This window comes from Salarias fasciatus, chromosome 9 (genome assembly GCF_902148845.1).
Source record: "Salarias fasciatus chromosome 9, fSalaFa1.1, whole genome shotgun sequence".
NCBI classification, from domain to species: Eukaryota; Metazoa; Chordata; class Actinopteri; order Blenniiformes; family Blenniidae; genus Salarias; species Salarias fasciatus.
The window spans coordinates 6,672,147-6,694,082 of NC_043753.1; the positions used below are offsets into that span (position 1 = coordinate 6,672,147).

A 21,936-nucleotide genomic window follows, 5' to 3' on the forward strand; every position below is an offset into this window, starting at 1 on the left:
GAAAGAGCCGCGCAGGTCAGACGGAGGAAGATGCTCTGAAATCTGGATGTTAGTGGAGAAAGATGCTCTATAATCTGGATGTTAATGAGGAAAAAGCTCTGTAATCTTAATGTTAGTGGAGGAAAATGTTCTATAATCTGGATGGAAATAACAGGAAGATGCTCTATAATCAGGAAGGAAAATGCTCTATAATGTGGATGTAAATATTAGAAAGATCCTCTAATCTGGATGTCAAGAGGAGGAAGATGCTCTAGTCTATAATGTGGATGTTAATAAGAGGGAGATGCTCTATAATCTGGATGGTAGTGGAGGAAGATGCTCTATAATCTGGATGTTAGTGGAGGAAGATGCTCTTTAATCTGGATGTCAGTGGATGCTCTATAACAGGGGTCGGAAAGCTGATCTGGCCTCGGGTCAATTTTTATTTGGGCACCTGAATAGCGTGGCTGCTGTCTCCAATCACCAACTTCCTGTCTTTTAAGACAGTTATGTGTGTGAAATATGGAAAGTGCATTATAAGAAAAGAAATCAAATTCTGTAATTTCAACAATTTAGGACCGTTTTAATGTTGTGAATGATAGCTTTTACTTAGAAATGAACATATAGAGGCACTGACTGTGAGTATTTACAAATGTTCAACAAGACCTCTGATCTGATAAGAGCCAGATTGTGACTGGGTTGGAGACACTCAGCGTTTGAATCTTCTTTCCACCGTCTCAGAAATTGAGATTATTGGGCCAGATATTATTGTTCCGCCAGTTGCCGACCACTGCTTTACAATCTGGATGTTAATAAGAGGAAGATGCTCTATAATCTCGATGTGAGATCAGTTCATGTTTCATGTTCCACCACAGTTCAACTTAGTTCTCATAATAATGAACCACAGGAAAAGTTTCTGTTTCCCATCTTTGAATTTATTCCATGATTGCATCATAACAACCAACACGATGTTTCGAATCTTTAGCAGAACCGTGATTTCCCACAGAAGACCAATCAACACGCTCTGATGACCTATGACCTCGGGTGTTTTCCTGAAACTCATCTGTTGATTTCTACGCTTTTTCAAGCCGAGCTGAAGACATCAGAAAGAGCAGGAAGACGTCGCGAGTGGTCTCAGGGACCTGAGCACTGCTGCTCCTCCTCCAGGAGGAGGCGCTCCGCCGGCCCGGTGGAGCGGCAGAGGAGGCGTGGTCAGAGGCGTCTCTCCTCGTCAAAGGCGAATGGTTTTCAACACGTCGGGGTCGTGAAGAGCGAGCGGGCGGGGCGCCACTAGTCGTCTGTGTCGGGTTCCAACGGCGGGCCGTCGTCCTCCGAGGTCACCGGGAACGTCTTCTTCCCTCGTTTCTGCACGTGGTCTTCATTCCTCTTCTCCAGCGCCACGATCTGAGAGCACAGGGAACCGGGCTCAGGCTCAGAGAAGCACCGAATTTATGGGAAATACAACCTTAGGGAATACCTCTGCCTCAAACAGTTTGGCCTGAACAGCTTTTCTACCTGGAGTCCTATCTGTAATCATCTTTTGAAGCCTTCCACCATAGATGCAGGTTTTCAGAGATGGCATCGGGAAGGTATCACACGCTTCACACACCTACTCAAAGAAGGCTCCATATTGTCCTTCTCAGAACTGAAGGAGAAATTTAATCATCGAACAAGATTCGACATTTTCTTATATCACAATTACCTGCAGTCATATTCTGTCATTTAAACCATTCAAAGGTCTAATTTCTAAACTGTACAACATTATTTCAGAGCTTAAAAGCCCAAACACAGACAAATTCCAAAAAAGCTTGGGAAAAAGATCTGGGTGTCACCATAACAGAAGATACTTGGACTAGTGCGCTTAGGCAGGTTCACTCTAGGGCTGGGTTAAACGATTATTTTTGCAATCGATTAATCTAGGAAATAGTTCGTCGATGCATCGATTAATCTAGCGATTCATTTTTAAATCCGTTGCGGAGCTCCTCTCCGCCTCCGTGGTTATGCGGCGGGTCCCCGCTTGCTCCGCGGCCGCGTCTGCGCCCAGGAGCAGAGATCCGGAGCTCTCCTGTCAGCTCCGGATCTCCGCTCCCGGGCGGAGACGCGCTCCGTGCCGGCCGCGGAGCGCGCGGGGACCCACCGCATAACCACGGAGGCGCGTGAAGCAGGCCGCGGCTGCTGGAGCTCTCCCGTCGCCGCCGTAGAGCAGCTCCGGGCCGTTTACCCAATCGGCCCCAACTCGGCCCCTGGAAGTCAGGCACCAAGGCGCCGTGACAGCCGAGGCTGACTCAAAGTGCCTCTCTGCTGGGGAGAGGAGCTCAAACGTTCCCATCCGAGCTAATTGTGGCTAAGTTAGCGAAAACTGTCAGCTGACTCACCTGAAGACGGTAGACGAGCTGACTTTATGAGAACACTGGCGATGGATGAAAAAATATAGCCGAAAAGAGCGATTTTGCAGAGATTATGTCCTGCACTGAAGCTCTCCTGCCGTGGCCCCCGCTAAGTGCGGCTAAATCGGTTGGATCTAAATAATTGCTGCTACTCGATGCCGCCGCCATTTTTTTTTATTCTGAAACGACACACCGACGTGCAGTTTTCGCGTCAACGTATTTTTTGCGTCGACGTAATCGATGACGTCGACGCGTCATCCCAGCCCTAGTTCACTCATCCTCCTTCTGCGCTCGCCATCAATTAATTCAGTGTAAAAATAATACACCGGGCACATATTTCCAAGGCCAAACTTTTCTTTTTTTTTTTTTTTTTTATGTACATCTACCTTCATTTGAAAACAATAAAAGTATTTCTGATTTAATACCTCTGCCATGAACTCGGCCTCGTCCTCGGCTCCCACCGGGATGTTCAGCTGTGACACGGCGTTGAAAAGCTCGTAGACGCTCATGGCCTCACTCACGCCTCTCTTCTGGAAGAACTGAGGACAGAGGACACGCCACCGGGTCACGACTCGCTTCATTACCATTTCAACTAGCCACGTTTCCCAAAAGAAAGCCGGTCGTTACCGTGGCGACGTTCCTGCAGTCTCTGAAGAGGAACTCCAGACCGTGAGGATGGGTGGGCTCCACAGACTGACTGACGTCGATGAGCCAGACCTGCAGGGGGCAGCAGAGAGCTGTGAAGGTGGAGCCAGAGGACAACCACAGAGGAACCAAAGAAGAAGACGAGTCGCTGCTACCTTCCTGTGGTGCCACAGCATGTTGTATTCACTGAGGTCAGCGTGGACCAGGTTACACTCCTGAAACATCTGCTGCATCAGCTGGAACACAGGACACACTGCAGGTCACCTCAGAGGTCAGAGGTCAGACACACACACATTAAGTCCTTCAAGGAAAACATCAGCTCAAGCTCACGGTTTAGAAGTACAGATCAGAAAAGCTGCTGTTAGCCGAGTGTGTTCTGGCGGTGTGCGTACGTACGTGTAGAACCTGGTAGTAGGCGTTCTTCATGTCCTCGGCGCTCAGCTCGGCGTCTTTCAGTTTGGGAGCAGGAACGTGATCCTTCCCGATGAAGGACATGACCAGGATGTGCTTCCTCAGCAGAACCACGTCAGGACAGGGGATCTCCGCCTTCTTCATCCTGAACACACACACAGTCTGTTTAGAGGCCTGGCGTCAGGTGGGCGGGGCCTGTGGCCAGGTGGGCGGGGCCTCTCGGTACCTGGCCAGGTTGTGCATCTCCTTCTCGGCCCACAGCCTGATGACCTTGCGGGGGTTGAGCTTGCTGAAGCGCTCCCTGAAGCGGTAGTCGTCCTTGATGTAGCGGTCTCGGTTCTTGAACTCGTTCAGAGTGGTTTTGAAAACCTTCAGGACCACCTCGTCCGGGACGGGCTGCTCCTCCAGACTGAAGGACAGACAGAGTGTTGACCGCTGGCTGAACATTATTTCTCTCCGAAGGTTCCTCCTCATCCTCCTCACCTTCCTCCATCAGCGTGGAACACCACAGACTCCTTCCCGGTGCTGATGCAGCCGTTGATGTTCTCCAGCACGCCGGCGTTCACCAACTTGTACATGAGGAGGCGGGTCCGAGGGTCCACCGCTTGTTCCTGAGGACAGAGGGAGGAGTCAGAGGAGGAGGAGGAGGAGGAGGAGGAGGAGGAGGAGAGGAAGGGGGCGTTTCTCTACGTACGGCGGTGGAGTGCTCCTTCTTCTCATGCAGCTTGGCGCTGCGCCTCTGCTCGCTGTAGCAGTGCTGCTTCAGAGAGTTGAAGACCTGGTTGGACAGCTTCAGGTCCATCCCCAGACCGTCGCCCACATGGACCTCCGGAGCAAACTGTCACACGATCACAACACTGTCAGTCTGGTCCCAGACCCGGTCTCGGTCTGGTCTCATCCATGTGACGGACTGCTGTCTTACGTTGTCCATGCGAGCCGTGTTCTTCCGTCCACACATCACTTCGTCATGCTTGGTGGTGATGTTCTTCCCCTTTCCAGTGAATCCTCTGCGGGGGTTCGTCTGGGGCTTTTCTGAACACACACACACACACACAGACACTTTCTTATTTCCCTCGGTCTGGTACATTCATTGGTCTTAATGAAGCAGGAACCTTGTTGTCATCCTGCACTGACTGCCCTGTAGGGGGCGCCCTCAGTGAGCGTCTGATGGAAGACTGTCTACCTGCTCTGTAGGGGTCGTGCCTGGTGTCCTGCCAGTCCACCTCGTCCTCTGAACTGTCGCTGTCCTCGTACGGGTGGACCTTCCGGTAGTTCTCGAAGGAGATGGACACTGGAGGAAGACGGAGCTTTAGAGGACGCTGCCGGTGAGGAACCGTCCGGTGAACCGGCTCCGTCTCCGTTTACCTTTACTGTCTCCGTTGAACTTCTTCTCCTCGCGCCGCAGCTGGTCGTCAAACTCGCGGTCGAACTGCATCTGCAGCATCTGGGCGAGCATCAGGTCGCTGGTGGTGTCCGGATATTCGTCTGAGAGCAGCACGTCGGCCGGAGGACTGAGAGGAACGGATCGGATCAGATCAGATCACACCGGATCACTGGATCCTTTCAGCGGTGTGTGGACTCACTGGGACAGAGCGGGACACGGCTGGTTCTCCTCCTCCAGCTGCCGGGCCAGCTCTTCACTCATCACATCAGACAGGGAGCAGGTGGGAGGGGCCGGGGCCGCGCTGCCCCATGGGCTCTGAAAAGTTGATTTTGAACATTAAAACATAGAGAACGTCGGTTACCGACTCTGTTTTACCAACTTTACGTGGAATCACTCCATTCCCTCGTTCTTTTCTAATTCTTATTTTTTAACTGAGTAAGGTTCATTTGGAATGTTAAATTTGGTTATTTAAAGTGTCTGAATGTGACTCACAAGAAGAAGGTTCTTTAATAAAGTGTTTGTGTTCCCTGAAAAACCAATCTGCGGTTTATTATACCACAATTAAATATGTGAGAACCTTATATAAGGAAACATTATTGCTTGTATTGGACTTTGCCCTCAGATATCTGATCTGTTGGTTTTTGTTATTCAATTTGTCTCCTGTTGCTTCATCTTTACTTAGGATTTATAAAAGCTCAACACTATTTTCAGCTTATGCTTCTAATGCAGTGAATTCTCTCAGTAGACGAAATGGGAGTGGACCAAATGGGATGTTACCTCGTGATCATGCCCGATTGTTAAAAAGCCATTTAGTGACGACACAGCCAGGTTGTGCTGACTTCATTGCTTTCTCTGTATTGTGAGTCATCAAGGGAAACATGTTCAGACATGTTGGGGCTGCTTTCAGCCACAACCACAAATGAACTCTGTTTCGAGCTTCAAGCTGGGAGTGTTCTATCAGCTCATTCATATATTTACCTCAGGTCTCCAGACTGTTTCAATCTGAAAAGCTTGACAACATTTAGACTTTTAACTTCATTGTCTGTCTTTGCTTCATCGAAATATTTCAAGATCAGACATGAAGATCATTTAAAGTACGCATTATTTTAATAACTACTAATACACAACTCTGTTCCCTTACAGTGATTTAAATGTTTATTTGCTTCACAACATATGAGTTGCAAAGCTGATGTGAGAGTATATAACACAAAAGCATTGATTAAGTTTTCAGGGCAGATTTCTCCTGAAGACCTTCAGTACGTTTGTTAAACGCCACATTACCTGAATGAATTAGACCACAGAGGCTTCATATTCAATAAGAAACCAATTCTGACAGTTTTGAGATGTGGATTTCATTCATTTCTTCATGCACAACATACATTACACCATATTAAATTTATATTAGAAATTACTGACATCAACATCAGAAAGCATATTGATGGAGTTTCACATTTCAACTGTTCAAATTCAGGCAAACAACATTATGAGAATGCTCTGTCTCCATGGAAACGAGGGAAAAACAAAACAGATGATCTTGATGTACAAAGCAACTCTGAGAGCTCTAAAGTGATCATATACTTCAACAGATCCTCCAGGATAAAACCTGACTTAGATGATTTATCACAGTGACACAAATGAATACATTTAAAAAACTATTTATTTCACTTGTAAAAGGAGTTCTATTTGGAATCCCGATGACGTCACTCGGGAATGTATCTATTTCAATTACGTCACACACTGTAAAACTGAAGTTGATACAATGTTACTTTTTACCTTTAACACTTATTAAAGTCATAACATAAACTATGAATGTGACAATCGGTGCTTCAGAGGATCCGTGACTTGGAGCTTCAACCTGATCGGGATTACTTTATCAAAGAGAGAAACGGAGTAGCGGGTTTGGAGTATTTCTCTGCTCCTTAAACAGCTAACGCAGAAATAATCCCGTTTTTCACCGTCTTCTCCTCGAATCTGACTGTTTAATGTTCGAAACTCCTCTGAAATGACTCAGCACAAATGATCCCATCTGTAGCCCGAATGGAGTCTGGCTCAGCTGTTTCCACTCACTTCACCCTTTTAAGGGCAACTGCGACCAGGAGACACCATTTTGGACCAGAGCTAGCATTACCAGCTAACGAAGGCGGTAGCTTCAGTGAGTGGGAGCAGGAATAAAAAAACGACAGAATAAAAAGACACGACACAGAAAGTCAGTCCTACCTTCGGAGCCTGTGCTGTGACGCCTGCTTGGTCCATGTTTCAAGGATTTTATTATTTTTTTCCAACGGAGGGTGAATGGTGGCTGCTAGCAGGCAAAGATAACGTCAGCCGGCGTCGTTTCGAAGTTCCGAAAAACACGCAAAAAAACAGACGTCACGTAAATAACACGAAGCAAAACAAGACACGTAAACTTCGGTAAATGGATAAAAAAAAGTTTCTGAGGCGGTCACGGTGTGTTTTAGTGAGTAAACTGAAGATTTGACGGAGGTAGAAACACTCGCGGAGGTGTTATCAAGCAGAGAGAGGCCGGAAGTTACGCACAATGACGTAACTAGTGCAGGAAATGCGTCCGGGACTTTCAGAATAAACGTAATAAAACGATTAAATAATAATTGAAATACCAGACGTACACAGGTGAGATTCAAACACACAAATGGTTTTAATACAGCTGGATTATGATTAAAACCAAACAACGCTACCACTGTTATGAATAATAAAACAATAAAATGGCAATATTTTTAAATTGTATTTTATTTAAAGATGTGAAATCATGACTTTGTGTATATATTGTATAGGTATTATATGCATCCATCCATCAATCCTCATATACATATAAACATTAAAATTACAATTATGCAAATGATCTACATCAATCAATTAAATCTATATTCATACCCTCCCCCCCACACACACACCTAACGAGAAGGACATGCTTATATGTTGTCCCTCAAAACAGTATGATACAGTATCTACTTCTATGAAAAGGGAAAAGAAAAGGTAATAACAATAGCCTATATAGATTTTTTTAAACATTAATTTCTATATTCATTTAATGACGAGTATGTATGTATATAAAACACACACAGGTACAACATAAACGGTAAAGTATGAAGAGATATTTAAAATCACATGCAGGGCCGGCCCGGGCTTCAGAGGCGCCCTCGGCGAGCCCGAGATGAGCGCCCTTTGGGAGCGTGTTTTTCGAGCGGTCCCGACATTTGTTGAGCGGGGGGGGGGGGGGGGGGGGGGGGGGGGCGCTGAGGAGCGGTGCCGAACAATACCGATCAGTGCCGAGCAGCGCCGAGGACGAGGAGCGCGGTGCGTCGGACCGCTGCACAGCGGGGCACACGGAACACAGAGCGTCGTGCCGCCCCTTGTACGACCGCGGCGCCCCCCTCGGGACGTGGCGCCCTAGGCGGCCGCCTAGTTCGCCTATGCCTAGAGCCGGCCCTGAGTATGAGGCACCGTGCGGCGTGACTGAATTTAGGTTGCCATGAAAACATAGCTAAATTAATTATTATTTATAAAATAAAATTAAGCGATGTAGTTTTCAATTAATGGAAGTTTTTGCTACATTCGCGAGGGGGCGCTGCAGCACCCTCCGCACCCCTACTTCCCGCGGCCATGTCCATGAGTGAAAATTGGAAAAAAAAAAAAAAGTGTTTGAAAATTGTCACTTCATTTTGGGGGTAAGGGGGTAAGACCATCCATGAGTAAAAATTGAAAAAAAAAATAAAAGGATAATTTCCACTTTATTCTGGATTGAAGGCAATAGTAAAGAAAATTTTTGAAAATTTTCACCTTATTTTAGAGGTGAGGCTAATAGTAAAAAATCCATAAGTGAAAGTTGAGAAAAAAAAATTGCTTTATTTTTGAGATAAGGCTATAGTAAGAACTATACTAGAGTGAAATTTGAAAAAAAAAAAATTTTTGTTTGATAATTTTCCATTAATTTTGGAGGTAGGCTATTGTAAGACCATCAATGAGTGAGAACTGAAAAATTAATTTTTGATAACTGTAACTTCATTTTGGAGGTGAGGCTATAGTAAGACCATCCATGAGTGAAAATTGAAAAAAAAAAAAACTTTTTTTTTGTGCGAAAAATTTTCATTTTATTCTGGAGGGAAGGCTGAGTGAAAATTGAAAAAAATATATAAATTTTCACTTTACTTTGGAGGTAAGGCGAAAGTAAGACCGTCCATGAGTGAAAGTTTAGAAAAAAATGATAATTTTCGCTTTATTTTGGAGGTAAGGCTTTAGTGAGAACATCCATGAGCATAGCTGAGGGAACTTATTTTCACCAGGGGGTGCTGAGAAAAAAAAAGGGGGGGCGTGCGCGCACACACACACACACACACACACACACACACACACACTGGGTCCCGGGTTTAATTTTATTAATCAACTTATTCTTCTGCCGCAAACGGCAAAAGTCAATACAAATCAGTGATAAAACATGATAAAAAGTAATTATAAATGTATCTCCAAACTGCTCATCTGCTTTATACCGCAGATCTCAATGGACTTTCGTTTTGGATCAACCCTGAAAACATTAAAATAAAATAATAATAATGCCATCAGGTGACCAACAAATTATATTTGGCTTAATTCCATAAATATTCGAGTGTTGTTCATTAACTTTTGTATTAAAGAAATCAAGCTGATCATGTGAAATATGGTATGGTAAAATATTACGCTAAAACATTAAAATGGCCACATTTTTCATACTTCTGGCAATCACAGCTTCCAGTATTTTATCATAGAAATATTTTTTTCTAATAGAAATTTTGAGGTTAACCTTGTTTTTAAACTATACTTTTTTTTAACAGTAAAATCTTGAATTAAGTACATTTTTAACCCGTAAAATCAACACCAACACTATCATTACATGTTTTTAGGCCGGGCCACCAGGTGCTCGCGTGGCCAGGCCTGTCTCCAGGTTGGCGCCCCGGCTGTTCCACCAGGCGACGTCACAGTGTTTGATTAAACTTCTCTCAATGGAGCTGTTGGATCGCTTGGGAATCTGTTGAATCAGAAACACAGACAGTGTAAAATGGGTTTAAATGTTTATTTTTTTTTCTGCTGCTCTCTTTTTTGTCTTTCTTCCTATAATTTTTCTTTGTCTTTCTTTTTCTCTCTTTTTTTCTGCTTCACCACATGCAGAATATGAAGAGTGCTGAGAGATTAAAGATCTGCGTGATCGTGCAACCTATGGACCCCCCCCCACCTGTGCTCCATCTTTATACCCTCGGAGCCAGGGTATTACAACCCCCACCCCCTCCCACCCATCTAGCCCCCTCATGTAAATGTTTATTTTTTTTCTGCTGCTCTCTTTTTTTTGTCTTTCTTCCTATAATTTTTTCTTTGTCTTTCTTTTTCTCTCTTTTTTTATCTTGTCTTTCTGGTTCTCCAGCCAGGGTATCGCAACCCCCAGCCCCCCCAAACTTCCTGCTTTGGACGATAGAAGTGACGGGTCCCACAGCAGCTTCTTATTGATCGAGGTCACACGTCTTCCTTCTACGAAACAATCTGTGCCAGAAACCCTTGTGCCTGCTGTCATGGTCCCTCTGGTCGTCCTGCGTTTTCACCAGCGCCTCCGATACTTTTCGTTTTTTCTTCTCTTTGAGCTCCACAGTCTCCGAAGCTGCGATGGTGCTCTCACCTGTTTTCAAATCATCAATTCCAGCAGTATTTTTCACATGGACTAATACAGTCCTATTGCCACAGAGATCCTTTGTCTCTTCGGAGGCAACATTCTTTTTCTCCACATGCTCTGCCTTCTTCTCTCTGCTGTGTTTGTTTTTGCCAAAATGCCTCCAGAAGCCTCTTTTTTTCTTTTTCTTGGCCTGGACTGTCTCTAATAAAACTCTATTGGCCTCCTCTAATCTGATCTTCTCAGCCTGGAGGGAGTCCCTCTCGTTCTGGAGGGACATTTGATCAGCCAACGAGGCCTTCTTCTCTTCCTCCATCCTCTTTCTCTCCTTCACCTCCTGCTCCAGCTTCTCTTCAAGAGCTCCGAGCCTCATTGTCCAGGCCTCCTCTTTTTGGAGCTCCAGCTGTGCTCTGTCTGCCAGCAGTGCAGACGTGTTCTGGAGCATTTGATAGAGTCTCCCATTTTCTGTCACATAACTAGACATAGTATGGTCTGAGTCTCTAATCTTCCCCTTCAGCTCGGTCACTTCTCTTTCCAGGTCTGTGATGTGCTGCTGGTGGCTGAGGCCGTCTGCCTCAGCTCTGGTCGTCTTCTCCTTCTGCTCCTGCAACAGTGCAGCCATCCTGTCGAGTTCTTCCTTCACTGACTCGTCTGGTGTCTCTGGTTGTTGGGTCTGAACTTCCGGAACCTCCACAGATTTCTGTGTCCTCTCCCTCTGTTCATTTTTCATCTGCAGAATCGTCATCTCGCGGTCTTTCACTGTCGCGATGAGCTCATCGATATGAGAGCGCATGTCTAAAATTTCAGGAGGAATTCCTTCATTCCAGCGACGTTTTTCTGAAAATCTTCCTCTACCGCGAGCTCGCTGGTTTTCTGCCTTTACATAGGGTCTCCCATTTTCTGTCATATTACTAGACACTATATGGTCCGAGTCCCTAATCTTCTCCTTCAGTTCAGTCTCTTCTCTTTGCAGGTCTCTGCTGTGCTGCTGGCTGAGGCTGGCTGCCTCTGCCCTGCCCGTCTTTTCTTTCTGCTCCTGCAACACTGCAGTCAACCTGTGGTCTTCCTCCACTGACTTGTCTGGGCTGTGTTGACTCTCCTGCTGTTCCGTCTGAACTTCAGGAACATCCACAGATTTCTGCGTGCTCTCCCTCAGTTCATTCTTCAACTGCAGAATCGTCATTTCGCGGTCTTTCAGTGTCGCAATAAGCTCATTGATATGAGCGCGCATGTCTGAAAACTCAGGAGGGTTTCCTTTATACCAGCGGCTGTTTTTGGTAAATCTTCCTCCACCCCGACGACCCTGTTTTTCTGCCAGTCTCCCATTTTCTGTCATATAACTGGACACAATATGGCCTGAGTCTGTAATCCTCCCCTTCAGTTCGGTCACGTCTCTTTGCAGGTCTCTGCTGTGCTGCTGGCTGAGGCTGGCTGCCTCTGCCCTGCCCGTCTTTTCTTTCTGCTCCGGCAACACTGCAGTCAACCTGTGGTCTTCCTCCACTGACTTGTCTGAGCTGTGTTGACTCTCCTGCTGTTTCCTCTGAACTTCAGGAACATCCACAGATTTCTGCGTGCTCTCCCTCAGTTCATTCTTCAACTGCAGAATCGTCATTTCGCGGTCTTTCAGTGTCGCGAGAAGCTCGTCGATATGAGCGCGCATGCTTAAAAGTTCCGGAGGAATTCCTTCAAACCCGCGAGGGTTCTTGGTAAATTTTCCTCTACCTTTCGGATGCTGATATTCTGTCATATCTCAAGCGTGTTTCTCAAACAAAATGGAAATGTTGGATTCTTTTGGATTCTAACTCTTCTCTGCTCTCTGTCGCTCGCTGCTTCGCTCTCTGTCGCTCTGCTCGCTGCTTCTCCGGTGACTCGATACAAGAGTGACAACAGAGTCCAACACCGCTGGGTAAACAGTAGACATGAAAGCTAAAGACATCAAAGTCAGCTGAGAGCACTTCCATCACCATGGTAACGGTTGCTAGGTTCCGCTGTGGTCGTCTCTAGCTCATGCTGCTTCTCCTGGCACAATCCTCTTGGGGTTGTGTTTTTTTTACTGTCCAGCTGCACTGTGATTGTGTCTATGTAATCTGCCTTTTGTGAATAAAAACTGATACATAAATTAAATTCATGCTGTTAGTAATTTTTTTCCATTTCAAAGACATTCCAACTTTTTGTTTGCAAATTCAATATTTCACCTTAAATTGCAGAAACTGACAAGTTTTAATTAGATCTTTTCCAGTTTATTTTCAGCTTCATGTGAATTTTATTTTACAAATTTTGACTCAAGTTAGACTTGAGTTTGACTCAGTATTCAGCATTTATTCGAACACTTTATCTGAACATTATTTCCATGTCTTCACTTATCTGCAACACTGCTAATTTTTAATAGTCCTTTTTCTAATTTACACCAAAAGCTTTCCAGTGAAAACGCATCAATTTAGCGTTTTCGTTTCAGAAAAGTTTCACATTTATGCTGCAATATTGTGAGAAACGACAGAAACACTGAAAATGATGCAGTTTTCATGTTGGGCTACTAGCTGGAGCTGTTAGCCATTTTTGTAATGAAACCACACACACACACACACACACACACACACACACACACACACACACACACACACACACACACACACACACACAGAACAGGACACTGTAAACATTAAAATGGCGACTCAACCCATCATTTTGACTTTATCTGCAGCACTTGAAGACTTTTGGGAACATTTCATTTCCACCTTCCATCCTTCATCTCACCATTTCACGTTCACTTTCAACACTCTGGTGCTGTTTTGCATTTGATTTTATTAGTCTGGCCAGTTTCTGACTCTCTGGGATTAAAATTCACTCGATTCAACCTTCTTTTTCAACGACGTGTTCTGCATTACTGACTCACAGTTCTGCAACAGTCTGCAGACCGTGAGCTGCTACAGTCTATTTTGTTAGATGAACGTGTTTAATCATTTCTGGTATTGATGGCGTTAATAGCAGGATTTCCTATGAAAACATCTTGTAAACATGTTCAAAAGTTGCATTGATTCATCAAAAACCTTTAACAGAGTAAACTGTCGCCTCTTTGCACATCTGCTCCGCCTGCCTCCCCAGCTCTAGAAGCTCACTCTGAGTAAAGGAACTATATAAAGTAGCGTTAAGGTGTTGCAGGAGGCTTAAATCGTCTCACAGCCAGGTAGAAAAGTCATCGATCTTAATCAGAAAGGTGGTTTTCTTTACATTAGAGTAGCCTGAATGTAGCTCCATCCTAAACGACTAAATTCCATGAAGTCCTGAGATTTCATACTTTGGTCTATTTGTATTGTGTAGAAAATATGCAGAGAACTGATGCGAAAATAAACATAATAAAGACTGTAAAGGCTATTTTCTAAGTAGAAACTACTTTTCTGGGGGTTATTATAGCTTCCTCTAGACATTTCCATTAATGCTGAGGAGCGGTGCCGAACAATACCGATCAGTGCCGGGCAGCGCCGAGGACGAGGAGCGCGGTGCGTCGGACCGCTGCACAGCGGGGCACACGGAACACAGAGCGTCGTGGCGCCCCTTATACGACCGTGGCGCCCCCCTCGGGACGTGGCGCCCTAGGCGGCCGCCTAGTTCGCCTATGCCTAGAGCCGGCCCTGATCACATGAAGATAAGCTCTAAATGAAGTTAATAAACCCTGTGTCGACATATACCATCGATTTAGATATGTAATTTATGTTTTCCTGGACTCCATTCTCCAGGCTGTGCGTTCCGCCAGCGCGTGCGGGGGGTCCAACCTTCAATCTGTCCAGGTTTGCTCGTGAACGCGCACCGTCACGGTCAGGCGCGTCCAGGTGAAGTGAAGCCACGTTCACGAGACAGGCAGTAAGATGAGTGGGCGCTTTCACAACAAAAGCACGGCTCAGGAGAAAACGAGTGTCAACAAGTCAATTGCCTCACACGCACGCGTTTGGATTGTGGAAGGAAACCCACGCACACATTTAAAACATGTAAACCCCATGCAGAAAGGCCCAGCTGGTATTTAAACCTTTACCTTCTCGCTGTGAGGCAAGTAGACTAGTGAGCCTGTAACAAAGGTGTTAAATACAAAAGAAATTGATCTTATAAATATGGGGCGCCAAATGTAAAATTTCACTTACTGTAACATTTAGATTTAGATTCAGCATTTAGATTTAAATTTAACATTTAGATTTAAATTTAACATTTAGATTTAGATTTAACATTCAGATTTAACATTTAGATATTGATTTATTTTTCATTTGTACACATTTTTAACAAATTTCTCTCAGATGAAAGGAGAATGAGCTAAATGTGAGAAAAGTGACCTAATCGTTCACAAAATGTCACACAGTAAAAGTGAAATTTTACATTTGGTGCTCCTTACATCAGTGCACCACACCTCCCCACGTGACTAAACCCCGCCCCTTCTAATGTGGGGAAAAACACATTATGTTCCCCACATCCCTCATATCCAAGTTATTCTGACATTTAATTGGCCAAAATCACAATTAAGATAGTTTCATCCATACTTGTGAACTCCAGCAGGTGAGTTGAATAACCTGCAGTTCCCCTTGTGTCCTGTAGGTGTCAGTATGAAGCTGAGCGCTGTTTGAGATCCTACCAATAAATGAGAGAAGAAGCAGCTTTGGACGTTAGTTGGAGTTGTGTGTTTTTGTGTCTCTCAGAGGAAATATTTCATCTCCTGCAGCAACAATGGCTTCAATTGAGGCTTTTAGAAAGTTTGTCAGTGAAAGACTAACTGCTGCCGCTGGAGAAATATTCACCGTGTTTGAACAAACCGTCGTCCGGTACGAGGAGGAGGAGATTAGTCGTCAGAACAAACTGCTGGAAATCATCTTGAAACCGGAACTCAAGTTACACAGAACAGGTATGGAGAAGTGTGAATGAACACATGAATTTGACTCATTGTCGTGGATGATCTCCATCGTCACGGCGGTGTTTGGTCTATCCACCGTTCGACAGAAGCAGAATGTGTGTGTTGTATCAGCATAATAAGCTTTTTGAATGACATGTTATGAGTGTATAAACATCTGAACTGTTACTACTTTTCCTGAACATGGACTGACAAAGTTGTGCGCATTGGTGTTTTTGTTTTGAAGATTTCCTGTAAGGATTTAAAAGCAGGACGTCTTATTATGGCTCCATCTCAGGTAGCATGGTCAGCAGTTACAAATTGTTGTGCAAATATTAGAGATCAATCACCAAGTGGATATCAAGCAATAATATACAAGACTTACATTATTTTTGAAATTTGAATGAAAGTTTCTATTTCACCACTAGAGTCCTAGTTTTTCTTTTTTTTTTTTTTTCAAGCTGGAACTGTAGAAGTAAAGTAACGAACATTTTGCCTTGTTCTGTTTTGTCTCTCCAGAGCTCCCACAGCACCTTGGCTGCACGGAGGATCAGCGCTTTGAACAGGAAACAAACTACCGTCTAGATCTCGGAGGACGAGAGCCCCCACAGAACAAAGAGGAACAAGAAGGACCAGGCCTTCTAAAATTTAAAGAAGAGCAAGAGGAACCAGAACCTCCGCAGATTAAAGTGGAAGAAGAAGAACCAGGACTCCTACCGTGTAAAGAGGAGCAGGAGGAACCAGAACCTCCACAGATCGGGGAGCAGGAGGAATTTGGTAGCAGTCAGGATGGAGAGCAGCTGATCAGGAAGTTTAAAAGTGATTCCTTCAGGAAACCTTCTAATGAGGAGGATCAAAGTTACCTGAGTGAATCAGAACTTGTCGACTCTGAGCAGCTCTTCTCTCCTGGCTCTGAAGTCCACGATGTGAATGAACATGTTGAAGCAGAATCAGCTACAAATGCAGAGCTGAAAACAGTCAGTATGTTTCATAGTGACCGTGTGGAAAACTTTCCTGTTTCAGAGAAGCAGGCTGGAGAAGAAGAGATGCTTTGTGAGGAAACGTGTGGCAAAAATGTCCGTAAAAGATGTAGATTGAGTCAGAAGTTAGGATCTGTCTCTGGTAATAAGACGGCTATTTGTGTAATCTGTGGCAAAAGTTACACTGCACAGAGTAGTCTGTTGGTCCACATGAGAACTCACACAGGTGAGAAGCCACATTCTTGTACAACATGTTCCAAAAGTTTCAGTCAACAGGATAATTTGTTGGACCACATGAAAACTCACAAATGAGAAGCCGTATTCTTGTGTATCCTGTGGAATGATTTAGTCATTACTGCACCACATGAAAGCTACATGAAAGAGATGAAGTAGCACTAAGTTTGTGGGAGTTGCACATATGTTTTCTCTGCTGGATGGACATTTTAATATTATTGCAGGAGTATATACATTTTGTTCTAAAATATATACACATTTTGGAATGTTTAAATGCAGGTGGGAGAAACGAAAAGTGTTGCTGTTAAGTTGGTTTAAAGGAACTTAAGGCAACTTTACAAAATTTACCTCAGTGCTGCCGTGATAGGTGCTGCGGGTAACTGCAGCCACCAGCCAAGGCGGCACGGGAGCGCGCACAAACATTTTACAGAAAGTCCGTCTTCACAGCGCTGCACCAGGGATGTTTACTACGTCGCGGTTTACTGCAAGACCACAGTGAGTATTATGTGATTTTTGTCCGCATCCGTTTTCACTCCCAAATGCAGCTGAAGTTTTCTCCATGAATCAAACACATATCCAATATTTATTCGGGTGAATGCGACTTCGGTCTTTATTTCTTTTTTTTTTTCCTCACGAGATAACGCTGATAAAGTCCTTTTTTTCTTCGTGGTGTTTTTTGTGGGCTTTGAGTGCGCGTCCACGGCGGCCATGTTCTTCCGGTTCGGCAACGCGCATACAGCGTCAATTTACGTCACATCCCCACGACTGCGCGGGAAATTCGGACCCCGAACAGCAACAAATTCTGTGGCACACAGCCTGTATAAGGCAACAGACAGATACGCAGATTGGCCTGTTATTTTAGGTTTTTAATGCTTCATGGTCCATTAGCATCAAATAAACTGGAAATGCATGTGTAGTTTTTCACAAATCTTGCCTTAAGTCCCTTTAAGAGTCTATTGGTAGTTCAAAGACTTAATTCATTCCTTTGGATTTTCACTCCTGGATGTGACTGTATATGATGCTCTGAAAATAGAAAAAAAAAATGTATGAGCAGATGTGCATTTTGAAAAAATAAAATGCAATGTTGATTTGAATCCAGTGGGTTTTGTCATTCAGTGTTTGTTTTTATTTTTGTAACATGAATGAGTCTGCAACACCTGCCTGCTGATATGCAAAGTCCAAACATGTTTCTGGAGTATAATATGTCTGGAGCATGTCTTGAAACTGATTACATTCATCAAAACATATCATCCATTTCCAAAACAAAAGGTTTATCTGAAAGACTCAAGACATCCAAGCAGGATCTTTGTGTTCATCTAAACCCTTTGATCGGTTGTAATATTGAAACAGAAGATAGTTTCAATTAATAGACACTACAATGTCAATTAACATGGCTTCACATAACACATTGTGTTCCCCACATCCCTCAAATCCAAGTTATTCTGGTTAAAATCACCATCAACATAATTTCATCCATACTTGTGAACTCCAGCAGGTGAGTTGAATAACCTGCAGTTCCCCCCGTGTCCTGTAGGTGTCAGTAGGAAGCTGAGCGCTGCTTGAGATCCTCCAATAAATGAGAGAAGAAGCAGCTTTGTTGGAGTTGTGTGTTTTTGTATCTTTCAGATCTTTCATCAAATCAATGTCACATTTACTTTTCTGACAGATATCTGTAACAGCAAGTGAAATATCTCATAGAGGAAGTCCATTCTGCATGACTTTCCTGTTTTTATACTCAATAATACGGCTTGACTGCATGAGGCAATAACAGCTTTTTTTAGGCCTTCCTTCTAATTTACCAAGATCCAGTTGAGGCCAAGAGAAACTGCTATCAATTCAGCTGTATATACAGCAATATGATCAGATAATCTTTTCTTCACGCTAACCCTATGAGAGGGTATGTTCACTGCTGCACCTGCTCTCCCATTGTTTAGATCTTTAGATCCATCTGAATATATAAACAAGCAATCACCAAAGGAATCCAGCTTTTTGTGAACAATAAACCATTCAGGGGTATGTTTACTTCTATTTTCCAGAGTCTGTTGTAACGACAACTCTACCTTCGGAGCAATAAATAACCATGGAGGAACAGGTGCACTTGGAACAGTAGGACTGTACCTCACCTGGGTCAAGCCAAATTGGTGTGCTTTAATATCACCTACCCACCCAAAGCTAAAAGAGGCAGTTTCTTGATGCTCCCAGCAATCTTCCCCCTTAGTGGGGTGGGAAGCATCATGTCCCTGGAGGTTGATCCAATAGGCCAGCATAAGCGTTATCCTCCTCAATCGTAGAGGCAGTTCCCCCACCTCCACCTGCAGAGCATCTTCGGGCGACAATCTAACCGCTCCACAAAAGGTCCTAAGCCCCTGAGCTTGCTCCCGGTCCAGCTTTTTCAAGAGTGTCTCTGCGGCTGCCATGAACGCAACACACCCATAGTCTAAAGAAGACCTCATGAGAGCTTGATACACCCCCACTAGGGCCGCCGTGCTGCTCCCCACTCTTGACCAGCCAGGCATCTTAGCAGATTATTTACTTTCTTATACTTATTTTGAACTGATTCGATACACGGTTTCCCAGTCAGCTTTTCATCAAAAAGACATCCCAAAAATCTCACTGTTTTCACTTGTTCCAATCTGTGCCCATCCAGGCTTAATGTTACTTCTCTGGGCCTTCTTGAAAAACAAATAACTTGGTTTTTGATACCGACATTTTAACAGCCCATGTATTTGCCCATTCCTCCACCACTTGGGTTGCTTGCTGTGTTTTCCTTTGGAGATACTTAAAGTTGCCACCCCACATCCAAAGAGCCCCATCATCTGCATATAATGATTTCCCAATGCTTTCCTCAACATTATCAAATATGTCATTTATCATGACATCAAACAGAACAGGACTACACACACTGCCCTGCGGCGTTCCATTTTCTACCACATGCATGCTGGAGACCACTGACCAAACTCTCACCTGGATTTTACGGCCAAATAAAAAAATCCTTCACCCAATTATACAGTTTCCCTTGGACTCCGAGTTTCAGTAGCTTAATTAGCAACCTTTCTTTCCATAGCATATCATACGCTTTTTCTATGTCAAAGAAGACTGCCACTACTATTTCCCTATTTGTTTGTGCTTTTCTTATCTCTGATTCTAAACATAAAATCGCATCCATTGTACTTCTTCCTTTGCGAAATCCACTTTGAAAAGGACTAAACAATCCTCTGCTCTCAAGCGAGTAGGCCAATCTCTCTGTGATGATTCTCTCCATTGTTTTCCCCAACTGTGAAGTAAGCGCTATTGGCCTGTAACTCTGTGGATTAGCAGCGTCTTTACCTGGCTTTAATATCGGAACAATGATTGACTGTTTCCATGCAGAGGGCATCTTCCCAGAATCCCATATTAAATTAAACAGCTTCAATACTATTTCAAGGGACTCATCTCCCATCTTTGCCAACACTGAGTAACAAATGGCATCTTTGCCTGGTGTAGACTGCTTTGTGCCTGCAATTGCTCTTTTTAATTCGAAAATGGTGAGAGGTAAATCTAGCTGGTCACCAAACAGCTTTCCTGTGGCAGATAGTCCTGCGTCTTCCTCCAGTGTTCCGTCTCTACACTGTTTTGCAATCTGGACCTGCGTACTTTTCATATTTTCTAAAATTTTAGATTTAACATTTAGATTTAGATTTAGCATTTAGATGTAACATTTAGATTTAACATGTAGATATAGATTTATTTTTCATTTGTACACATTTTTAACAAATCTCTCTTAAATGAAAGAAAAGTGACCTAAATGTGAGAAAAGTGTGACCTATTACACAGTGAGTGAAATTTTACATTCGGCGCCCAATATATAAATGATATCAACAGAATAAAAGCACTATCACATTTAGTAATATTTCTGTTTTTCTTTCGTTTTTTTTTTTTTTTTTTATGGACAGTTTTATGAAGAACTTTAACCTCAGAAAACGTGAGGGATTTCAGCAAATTATTTATACAACACAGCAAATCATGTCAAATAATTAACCGTTTCGGTCTTTTTGTATTCTTACATTAAAAATGAAAAGAAAAAAAAGTGCTGTCAGCAGTGGTCTTATTTTGACAGCACCGGGCGGAAGTAGCGGATTGCATTGATAAAACTTGACGCGTGAAGCATCCTGACGTCTTCTGTCTGAGCACAAAGTGAGCGCACCTCCTCCTCCCCCCTCCTCTCCTCCTCCTCCTCCTCCTCCTCCGGGATGATGCCCACTCGGACGCCCTCGGCCCTGCCTCCTCCTGCTCCTCCGCTCCGACTCCTTCAGGAATATATACATTTTTATTAATCTCTATTTCTCCTCCTCTCTCCCCCCTCCGCGGGTGTTTGGTGTTTTTTCCCCCCCGCTCCGGGCGCTCAGTGCTCGGCCGGACTCCGATGGCCGCCCGCTCCATCTCCACCTCCATCCTCAGCATCAGCACCAGCTCGGGCTCCGGAGGGCCGCGGGGATCGAACCAGCGCACCTAGCGGCCCGCTGCACCGTGAGTGCTCCTCCGGGGGGGGCAGGAGGAGGGGGAGGTGCGGGGATTCCTGCAGGAGGACGCTCCGTTTGGCTGAGAGGACGCGTGGTGGGGGTCACTTTCATCATCAAACTTAAAACCTCCTCCATCAGCGTCTTTCCTCCCCAGCATCCAGGCTGCGCACCTCCTCTTCCACCTCCCCCCCCCTCCGGGACCTGTAATTGTCAGTGTCTCTGTGGACATCTGACACTATTAGATGGCAGATGGGGACGTGCTGGAGGGAGGCGGGTGGGGTGGGGGTAGGGGTGATGCTCAGGGTGGAGGTTCTGACTATGGGGACAAATGGGAGATACAGTGATGGTTATGGTGATAGTTATGGGGGGGGGGGGGGGGGGGGGGGGTGATGATGCTGGGGGCTATGGTGATGTTTTGGGGTGTTATGGGGGATTATGGTTTTGATGATGGTGGGGGCTGTGTTCATGGGGCTACGATGGTTGTGGTCATAGTGGAGGCTATGGTGATGTTATGGGGAGCTGTGGTGGAGGTTATGTTTTTGTTATGGGGTTATGGTGATGTTGTGGAGGTTATGGTGGCGTTATGGGGTTATGGGTTTGTTACAGTAGGGGGATTGTGGTGTTTTAGTGGGGGTTAAGGCAGGGGCAGGGGGTTAGCGTCAGCTCGTGGGAGGAAGATGCTCTGTGGTCCGGAGCTCTTCTTGAAAGAAACAAGTTTTGGGAATAGTTGAGATAAATACTGACATACAGACAGCTTGAAGAAAGAGAAGCTAACTGCTGTTTAGGCCTGCTAATGCTAACCACTGCTACTGTGGATGCATGGTAATGCTAATGCAACCATTGCTACTGTGGATACATATTAATGCTAATGCTAACCAGTGCTACTGTGGATACATATTA

General features: G+C 44.5%; 1 protein-coding gene across 1 annotated transcript; it reads right to left on the reverse strand.

Moving 5' to 3' along the window:
* Positions 1-899: 899 nt before the first annotated feature.
* riok3 (RIO kinase 3 (yeast)) lies at positions 900-7,342 on the reverse strand. Its single transcript, XM_030099042.1, has 13 exons — positions 7,024-7,342; positions 5,006-5,121; positions 4,788-4,933; positions 4,606-4,713; positions 4,345-4,454; positions 4,117-4,260; positions 3,906-4,033; positions 3,649-3,831; positions 3,408-3,567; positions 3,167-3,247; positions 2,994-3,083; positions 2,792-2,905; positions 900-1,383 (listed from the first exon to the last, which is right to left on the reverse strand). Exons 1-13 carry the CDS (start codon positions 7,057-7,059, stop codon positions 1,270-1,272), a joined length of 1,530 nt encoding a protein of 509 aa, XP_029954902.1. The 5' UTR covers positions 7,060-7,342; the 3' UTR covers positions 900-1,269.
* Between the last annotated feature and the right edge of the window lie 14,594 nt (positions 7,343-21,936).

Excerpts from the sequence above, each read along its gene's own strand:
- riok3 (XM_030099042.1), bottom strand. The coding sequence starts at position 7,059 with ATGGACCAAGCAGGCGTCACAGCACAGGCTCCGAAG. Across the intron at positions 4,934-5,005 it reads CCGTGTCCCGCTCTGTCCCA|TCCTCCGGCCGACGTGCTGC; the intron begins GTGAGTCCACAC and ends CGTTCCTCTCAG. Across the intron at positions 3,084-3,166 it reads TGCTGTGGCACCACAGGAAG|GTCTGGCTCATCGACGTCAG; the intron begins GTAGCAGCGACT and ends TGCCCCCTGCAG.